The sequence below is a fragment of the Triticum aestivum genome, chromosome 1B, assembly GCF_018294505.1.
Source record: "Triticum aestivum cultivar Chinese Spring chromosome 1B, IWGSC CS RefSeq v2.1, whole genome shotgun sequence".
Taxonomy (NCBI): domain Eukaryota; kingdom Viridiplantae; phylum Streptophyta; class Magnoliopsida; order Poales; family Poaceae; genus Triticum; species Triticum aestivum.
This window is the reverse complement of record NC_057795.1, coordinates 673,328,799-673,338,845: the sequence shown is the minus strand read 5'-3', so window position 1 is coordinate 673,338,845 and position 10,047 is coordinate 673,328,799. Positions and strand designations below refer to the sequence as shown.

Below are 10,047 nucleotides of genomic sequence, written 5' to 3'. Positions count from 1 at the left end.
CCTTGTACCAACGGGCCTTGTACTCTCCATCTCTTCCCATCCTACAACTTCATTTCGCAAGGCTCACGGCCATTGAGCTTGCCGGACATGGGGAAGACAGGCCATGGAAAACAGACGCCTCCATGGCTGGTGAAGATTTAGACAAGGTTAAAAAAGTGTCGTCCTCTTTTATTTAGTTAAAATATATATGTCGACAATGTAATGAAGTTGGTCCAGTTTAAAGGAAAATCATTCGGTTTGCATGAAAATCGTCCGGTTTGTTCAAATTCCATTTGACATGTATGTGATGTTTGAGGTACATGATTGGATGATCCGATCCCATATCAGTGTCTGTGGACTTATACCGTGTTCGTTTTAGGTGTCGCATCGGAGATGCCCTTAATTAGTGGTCATCCACTGGGAAGAACATGGTCAATGTGGCATGCTGGAGAGCTTCTCCCAACCTAGGGGCGGAGCCAATTAAGGACACTCTCCATCAAGAGAAATTTGATTCTCCCCACTAATCTCTAGCGGATCTTGTTACTCTTGGGTGTTTGAGCTTCCTAGACAGTTGAGGTCACCGTGGAGCCATAGTCCATTTGTGGTGAAGCTTCGTGATGTCGTTGGGAGCCTCCAATTAAATTGTGGAGATTGCCCCAACTTTGTTTGTAAATGTCCGGTCGCCGCCTTCAAGGGCACCAATAGTGGAATCACGGCATCTCGCATTATGTGAGGGCGTGAGGAGAATACGGTGGCCCTAGTGGCTTCTTGGGGAGCATTGTGCCTCCACACCGCTCTAACGGAGACGTACTTCCCCTCAAAAGGAAGGTACTTCGGTAACACATACTCGTCTCCACCGGCCCCACTCTTAGTTATCTCATCCCTTTACTTGTGCAAGCTTATTTAGAAACATTATAACTGTGCACTCTAGGAGGCTTCTCATGCCCTCACGATTCTGGACCATTTGATCTATTCCCGGGCGTTTTTTGGTGGTTGGATCAGCTTCTCAGTGAAACACTTCCCGCAGCTTTTTTTTGAGACAAACACTTCCCGCAGCTGGGCTTGACCCTCTGATCTCCATCTCCAATGGGCCGCTGCTCCTGGAACAAAATCGGCGTTCTCTGATTAATTGGGGCCGCGGGGGGTATGACTGAAAAATAGCCTGCGGGCCTAGCATTTGACAAAGCCCACCGAGCAACTCAACCGTTACTGGAGATGGCGATCGGTATGCTCAGAAGGAAAAAAACATCCAGTCCAATCTAAGAGAGACATGGCGATCGAGCGAACGGAAGATCGCCCTCTTGATCGGCCGAACAACGTGGAGCGAAGCAATGCGTGAGTGAGGATGTGGATCTCCTTGCACACCTCGGCAACTGAAGCGGTAGAAACATGCGAAAAAAGGGACCGCGGAATCAGATCGATGGCCGATCTGCCGGCATTGAAGAAAGCATTCAAGTATCAGTTCATGGTTGCCTTCATAGCGGTTGATGTCCGCCACTCGCGGTGTTGATTAGTGGAGGTACGTTATTGCTTTGGCAGCCTACACCTGCTTGAGTTCGTGCGCCTGTTTAATACGTATATAATTATATATCCGTCGCCCCGTGCTCTCCCGTTGTTCGGGCAGCAGAACCAAACATCTCCTCCACCAACCATGTGGCCTTCTCACTATGGGTTCTCATCATTATTTCAAGCTTCCTCTTGTGCAGATCCGTCCATGTCAATCTGGCATCCTTCTGTCTTCTCCCTTGTTTGAGATTTCTTGATGCACTTTCTAACAATTTCTTGAGAGAGTGTTACCATTAGGGCCTGCCAAGTGTTTGATACTACTCTACTTATTTTGGGCGATCGAATCTGTTTTTGGACTGTCCTTCAAGTCCAGGTTACACCTTCCCCTCTGCCCCTTTTAAATCTCTCTTTGGGTTCAGGTTGATGTGAGTTGAGGTAGTTCTGGTAGCAGTTGGCGTGGACCAATTAACAGGCACTACAGCTACTATTTGCTATTTCCATGCACTTTTTTTAATAATATTAGTTACTTGATGAATCATGTGGTTATTCCGGTTATGACTTGTGAAAGGAAAATATTGAGTGTGCTACTGAACATAAAGCAGGTGAGCATTCTCTACTATATTGACATTTACACCTAAAATAGTTTATGAATTGATTCAGGTACAGTTGAAAATTCCGTGAAATGTCACCATGGGTGAGAATAGCTACTGCATAAAAAATGCACAGCCACTGAAAATGCATATACATTTTGTAATGCTCAATTATTGTTACTGTAGAGTTAGCCGAGCTTAGACAGTAGATTACACATTAGCAATGTGTAGCTATCTGCTCAAAGAATATTACTCCATCTGAAACTATTACTAGAAGTATATGCTTTTTCTGACAGAGGTCGAAGACATATTTTGGTCTTTTAAAAAAAGACATATTATGGTCATACTAATCTATTTGCATCGTATTCTTCTACATGTCATGAGACAAATGTTTACTTTTTGCCATATAAAATTTATTTTCATTCTACTAATATGTGTTAATGTTATATGAAAATTTTAGCCTCATATGGTGCATTATTATGCCATCCTGTGTCCAGTATGCGACCGGTGATAGTTATCATCTTCTTTATTATATATTCTGAGTTTCTGACTATATTGTCCATCTTGCAAATGATATTACCTGCTCTATTGGACTTTCTCTCCTGATTGTGAGCTTTACTTTTTTGTACGTGGTGCAAGGTGCATCAACTGCTGATCGGTAGAAAATCCAGTTTGGATCTTAATTGACTCGTGGGAGTCACCCCTTTCCCATGATGACCTATTTTGGACAGCCTAAATGGAAGAACTTGTGGCTACAGATCGACACGGCTCCTTGTACCACACATGTTAGTGTCATTTGATTTCCAACCTAATTAAATTCCTTCTTTAGGAATCTTCGTCCATGGATGTAATGCTCTCAACAATCGAGCAGATTGTTTATTATTTTTTGCTGTTGAAGATGGTTGTCATTCGGGTATAAACCAGTGAGGATTTCATGGCTTTAAATCAACATTTAAACTTTTTAAAATTACATGTACATGTTTGTTTTCTGCTGTTGATTGTCATCTTATTAGCAGTTTCTTTTAGTGATACTAGATTGGTGTGTATGTTTTCATAACAAGCCAATTTGTATTGACCACTTACGAACTGACTGATGGTACTAATCCAACCAAAATCAATAAAATTCATATCTCCTCTGCCAACAAATAGGTAATATAAATAAATTGGGATTGTGTACGTCGCAAAAACTCCCTTCCAATACATTTATCAAGTACCCATTAAGAGTCTACATTAAGGCCATTACATTCTTCAGGGGCGGAGCCAGACTGAAAATTACCCGGTGTCCACATAGAAGAACACATGTCTACATGTCATACAATAAATGACCTACACACTAAATCAATGGATTTTTATTAGGCAAGTGCAAATTGGACCCGGTGCCAGTGACACCGGCTAGCTGTACATAACTACGCCCCTGACATTCTTGCAAAAAGCTAGGTCTAAGTAACTGAGTAATGTAACGGTCGAGTTTTTGCAAATTTAAGTTTCATTTTTCTTTTGCCCCTATGGCCCTGTATACAAATATAATATTATGTAACTGTCAAAATAGACGGGTGCGGCAATGCGCGCCGGCGATGATCTAGTTTGTGTTATATCCTTGCTTGCTTGTGTGCTTTTGGTTGTTGCATCATATAGGTTGTCCACCTAGCTGCATATCTAGACAATCTACTTTGATGCAAAGTTTAATTTGGTTAAGAAAAGCTAAAAATTGTTAGTTTCCTATTCACAACCCCCCCCCCCCCCTCCTAGTCAACTATATCGATCCTTTCACTTGCATTTTGTAAATAAATTGGTTGAATTTTCAGAAATTTCAATATGAACTTCCAACAAATCATAATAAAAGATAAACAAAATCTAGGTTGAGCTTCCAAGAATCATGCCACATGAATCTAGGTTCAACATTCACAAATTTCAACATGAACTTCCAACAAACATGACAACAATATTTTGAAACCAAGCTTTCATAAATTTCATCACGAACTTCCAACAATCATGGAACAAGATTTTTGAATTTTAAATATGCACTTCAAGCAATTATGACTCCTTTTTCACGATTGAGCTCACTCCAAGATGAGTTTTTATTTATTTAACAAAAGAGTTAGCTCCCATAAAATTGAACTTCCAACATTCAAATTTAGCTTTCGAAAAAAAAGAATCACATGGTAGCCATATTTATACAATTTTGAGCTCTGTGTACTTCATGCAGTTTCAAAAATACGACTCATGACTTCAACAATAATTGTAAAAAGGAATAATATATATATATATATATATATATATATATATATATATATATATATATATATATATATATATATATATAGTGCTCCACCCACCATCCCCGCGCATTGGCGGCTGTTCTACTAGTAGCAAGGAGTGTGATGACGCCGTCGTGGTTGTGGTGCCAAAAAGTGAAAATAATAAGTGGTGAAAGGAGAACAATATGATAGTTGAATGGTGGTCAACCATCTCCGATTGTTGTGTTACGGGGGCCAAGGCTGGTCTCCATATTTTTACACCCTTCTAGAAATTTTAGCTTTTAAACTTCATGCGGTCGAAATTTCAAAAACACGAATCAGGTGTTGAACAAACTCTAATCCCATCCATGATCCAGCTTCTTCATGACAAATGGTAGCAAATGCATGAATGGTCAAGCTACTACCCATTTCAAATAAATTTAACGCTCCTTCAGTAGCACAACATATGCATGTTGTAAGATAGTACTACTCCTTCTATAAACTAATAGAAGACGTTTTACATCTGAAACGCCTTCTGTTACGATAGAGGAGTAATTTTTTTCTTCTCGGCCTTTTCATCGAGAACTTGGGGGGGCGTCATCATCCTGGCGCTCCGAACAGAATCTTGTAACGCACGGGCCGCCATGGGGTTCACCTCGCCGATTTATTTGTTCCTGCGTCTCTTTGCACCGGCACACGCCTCTCGTGGGCGTACGCCCGGGGAGTATGATTGGCAGGCAAGTGTTGCACGGTACCTGAGACAGTTCGACAGGAAAGAGTCGATGGGCTAGGCGTGCCATACGGAGTGTGCATGAAAGGAAAAAGGAAAAAGGAAACGCAACAATGGTTTGGATTTAGAAAGACGATCATTGTCAGAAGAAAAATAAAATCAAAGCTTCAAAAATGGTTTTGAAAATAACTTTTTTCGAGCATCAGTTTTTTTTTTTTGCCACGCCTTCCACGAGTGCAAATGTTTGCTTAAAGAACAAACATGTTTTTGGAATTCTACTGTTTCACTCGGCTCAAATGAGCTTGAGCTTAGATAATCCGTGTCTCGTGTCGCCTTGTTGTTGTGTTGGTCTTCATTAATTAGTCTCCGCAATCAGGATGAAAATCTTTGTCTAGGTCATCCTGACCACGCGTGGCAACGTTCACGTGAGGATGCTTAGCCTTTTTTGAAGGTTTTCTTGTGGAAGAAGTTGACTTAATCATTACTCTCATATTGTAATGGTTCGACCGTGGTTTCATATTTGCTTGTTTTCTTTAACATGGCACAGACGCAATCGCTCATATACACGCGCATACACTCATCCCTATGAACGCTCGCAGGCAAAGGAAAGACAAATCCATGCATGGGCTCGACGATGGAGCTTGAAGAGGACGAGTTTTCTTCGCCTAGCCACCACTTTAGTGAAGGGGAAGGGAGATATCATTCCTTTTGAGAGCATCTCCAACACGCGCACAAAAAGAGCTCCACACACTAAAAGTTTGTTTTTTTGACGCCGGACTGCTCTAGCAGAAGCTGTAGCGCTAAAAGTTTTTAGACGCGCGCTGAAAAACGCTATCGCGCGCAGCATATTCGGGGCGCCGGATTGCGTGCGCTTCACAATTTGCACTGTCTGCTTTTTGGGCGCGCGTTTTTGGACGCCTGCTAAACTAAAGTTGGTCCCGGCGCATTAAAAACGCTACAGTGACGCGCTATAACGTTTATTGGGCGCGAGATTTTTGTGCGGCCGTTGGAGATGCTCTAGTTTAGTTCATCCGTCTCTGCCACAACAGTCAACAGTTGGGCACAGCAACCGCATGCATAGAACAACTTTCATGTTTTTTTTTTCTTTAGATCAAGAACCTTGAGGGTTAAGCGGGCATACGAAATGTGCATGGACGGAGGGTGTGAGTGGATGAGCGACAGCATCGCATGTATGAAGCAGACACGCGGAGAACATTGTGAAAAATCGTATTCTGAGAGAGTTACCTGCTGCCGTGACGTGAATAACTTGCGATTTGCTCGTAAACACAGCCACTAAATTAAGCACATGACAGAAGAACAACTAGAGGATCAACGGAAGACTTAGTAATCTCATCAATCAGATCAAATACAATACCCCAACTAAATTAAGCAAACCTAGCTCGACTGACTCTACTTAATACCAATGCAACCCCAACCAAGCAGCTCGCTAATACAGTATAATGCTAGCTACAGACCAAAAGACGTACGTACGTGACCACTAGAAATCCTTATTGCTGGGTGGTGTCGCTGGAAGTGGATGGAGGATCGATGGCTGAGAAGTTTGGCACGCGCACGGGGAAGCGGTGGATCTCGTCGGCCCAGGGGTTGCCGGCGACGTCCCCGGGGTTGGCCGGGTTGACCGACCGGAGCGCCCTCCACACGGCGCTGTTGCACTTGAACCCGGAGCCGAAGGCGATCTGCCAGGTGCGGTCGCCCTTGCGGATCCGGCCCTTGGCCTCGGCGTAGGCGAGCTCGTACCAGAGGGAGCTGCTGGAGGTGTTGCCGAACCGGTGCAGCGTCATCCGCGACGGCTCCATGTGCCACTCCGACAGCTGCAGGTTGCTCTCCATCTGGTCCAGCACCGCCCGCCCGCCGGCGTGGATGCAGAAGTGCTCGAACGCCAGCTTGAAGTCCGGGATGTAGGGCTCCACCTTGGCGTTGAGCAGCCTCCTGGCCGCCAGCGTCGCAAAGAAGAGCAGCTGCTCGCTCAGGGGCAGCACCAGCGGCCCCAGCGTGGTGATGTTGGCCTTGAGCGCGCCGCCGGCGATGCCCATCAGGCCCTTGGACAGCGACACCCCCCGCTTGCCCGACTCGTCCTCCTGCTGGTACACGCACCGGAACGCCTTGTCGTCCGCCCCCTTGTGCGTGCGCACCGTGTGCACCAGCTGGTACTTGGACCGCCGCCGCGCCGACCGCCGGTTCGACAGCAGGATCGCCGCGCCGCCCATGCGGAACAGGCAGTTGGACACCAGCATCGAGCGGTCGTTGCCGAAGTACCAGTTGAGCGTGATGTTCTCCATGCTGATCACCACGGCGTACGTGCCGGGCTGCGCCTGCAGCAGGTCCTTGGCGAGGTCGACGGCGATGAGCCCCGCGCTGCACCCCATGCCGCCCAGGTTGTAGCTCACGATGTTGCCCCGGAGATTGTACTTGTTGACGACCATGGCGGAGAGCGAGGGCGTCGGGTTGAAGAGGCTGCAGTTGACGACGAGCACGCCGATGTCCTTGGCCTTCACGCCCGTCTTGGCGAACAGCTCGTCCAGCGCGCCGAACATGACCAGCTCGGCCTCCTTCCGCGCGTTGGCCATGGAGGGGTTGGGCGGGAGGTTGAGCACGGCCTCGGGGAGGTACGTCTCCTCACCCAGCCCGGAGCGCTCGACGATCCGGCGCTGGAACTCGACGTTGTCGTCGGTGAAGGTGCCGAGCTTCTCGGTGCAGTCCATGAAGCGGGCGCGGCTGCACTTGCGCGCGTCGTCGGGCTTGTAGCAGGCGAAGTCGACGAGGTAGACGGGGCGCGGGCGGGTGACGAGGTAGGCGGTGCAGGCGGCGACGAGGAAGGCGAGGCAGGCGAGCAGGGAGCCGAGGCTGTGGTGGAGGACGCCGGCCCAGAGGTCGGCCAGGTCGTGCATCGTGAAGGTGGAGAGGTGCGCCGCCACGAGCCCCGGCAGCGGCGCCACCGCCAGGTACGCGCCGTGCGTGATCAGGTAGTGGTACCCGAGCTTCACGTACTTGAGCTTCACCGACCGCGTGAAGTCGCCGCGCGCCGGGGCGGGAGGCGCCGGGTCGGCCATCGCGGCGGCGGCCCGGCGGCCGGAGGAGGAAAGGTTGCCTATGGTGGCAACGCAAAGATCGTCTGGGGGGGGAGAGGCCGCCGGGAGCGGGGGCTGTCCCGATGGATCGCTGGGCTCGGCGCGGGTTTCGCTCTGGGGGTGGGGCTGGGGTTTGGAGTGTGCCGCCCTGGCCACGCAGCCGCGGGCTTATATAGATGGGATGGGACGACCGGGCCGGACTGCCAACCCAGTCCTGACGGAGGTGCAGCCCCAGAGACCTGCAGAGGCACGACACGACACGAAGGAGTTGGAGTTGATTGGTTAGGCCACCAACCTGCTAAACATCTGAGCTTCTCAAGCACTAGTAGTAGTAGTAGGTTTCGGAGATGAGCGGATCACCGGACGCGTTACGTACGTACGTGAACGTGATCGTGACCGCGACGGGCACGAGGAAACGCAGCTGGGTCGGGTCGGGTCGCAAAGGGATGCCACCACGCACGCACGCACGAAACGGAGGCCCGGCCCGGCACGGCGCGTGCGTACGTACGTGGCGGTCACAGGCAACCGCGGGCCGGGGGGCGCTCGATCACGCTCCCGGCGTGACCGGCCGGCATGGTGACCACGAACGGCCAGCGGCCGGGGGGCGGGAAAGAGAAACCACCTAGCTAGCTAGGGAGGCGAGGCTGGTCACGCGATGTGCCGTGCCGCTGCCGCTGGTCGCGCGTCGGGGAGCGGCACGAAGGCGCGCGCGTCTCGCCGCCACTCTTGGGGGCGCGGTTTCCTCCCGCCTTCGCTGTGCCGCACGTCACACCCTTGTCCCCGGTCGCGCAAGGTTTTTCCACGGGACGGCTGGGGGGTTGGGCCGGTGGGGCGTCCGGTACCCGGATTTTCCACCCCTTGGGCTGACCGAACCCGGTCGCCGGCCGGTCAGCCGTCAGCGGCTCGTGTGAAAAACCTGGATGATTTGGAGATGAGATAAGAAGCGATATTTGGCGCCGTTGGATGGCACGTTGCTTTCCTCGCGCGGGCAAGTTACAGTTGCTGACTGATCGTCGCTGTCGCGCCGGAACCGTCCCGGCAAGCTTCCTTCCCGCCGGCCCTATCTGCTTTCAGGTGAGTGTGAGATGTCAGAGGTGGTGTTTTTTAGTAGCAGCAGGTCTCGCCGCAATGCACGCTGACCTGACCCGTCAACGGACGGGCTACCTCGATCTATCCAAGACGTGAGCTGACCGGTGGCCAACAAGGAAAGAGGGAGCATCGAGGACAAACTCGCGCAGATCAGCCAGCAAACGGAACGGCACGAGCCCGCTTGGTCAATGCAGACTGATGATTAGATAAGAGCATCTACGGCCGTGGACAGCAAATGCGACTGGGCGCGTCAGCGGGCAGTGACCGGTCCTCCTCCTGCTCCTTCTTCTGCTTAGCATCCTTCTAATGCTCCTCCTTTTGCTCCGTGTCCCTCCTCCAATCCACCGCGACTAGAGGTAGCCCCGCAGTGATCCGGGCTTCGCGCCTAGCTCGGATCTACTCGAGGAGTTGTAGCCGGCGCTCCGACGTTAGATGAGGTAGCTCTTGACCCGTCGGCGTGGTGGCATGGCTACTTGATTGTGGTGGCGGACGGACGGTGAGTGAAATGTGGAGGTGACGGCGATTCAAAAGTGGATGGGAGGGGAGGAAATATGGACGGGTAGGGTTTCGGTGCCAGCGTCCGACTTAAATAGCCGGTCTAGGGGCCTTGCACGGCGCACGGGAGCGCCGACACGCGGCGCCATCGGTCCGTCGGAGGAGTCGAGCTTCGGACCACCGGTTTCAGATTGTTTTTCTATGGGACCCGGACGTCAATCCGACGTGACGGACGCGTCTGGGCCTCCCCCTATCCGTCCCAGATTTGGGCTGGATACGAGGGCTGCTAGTCAGTCCAGACATTATTTGAGACCCGTTTGAGGAGCCCGTCC

At 50.0% G+C, this 10,047-nt stretch overlaps 1 protein-coding gene across 1 annotated transcript; it reads right to left on the bottom strand.

Moving 5' to 3' along the window:
- Nucleotides 1-6,364: 6,364 nt before the first annotated feature.
- On the bottom strand, nt 6,365-8,643 carry LOC123147685 (3-ketoacyl-CoA synthase 11-like). The gene has a single exon (XM_044566960.1). It carries the CDS (start codon nt 8,111-8,113, stop codon nt 6,551-6,553), a length of 1,563 nt encoding a protein of 520 aa, XP_044422895.1. The 5' UTR covers nt 8,114-8,643; the 3' UTR covers nt 6,365-6,550.
- Between the last annotated feature and the right edge of the window lie 1,404 nt (nt 8,644-10,047).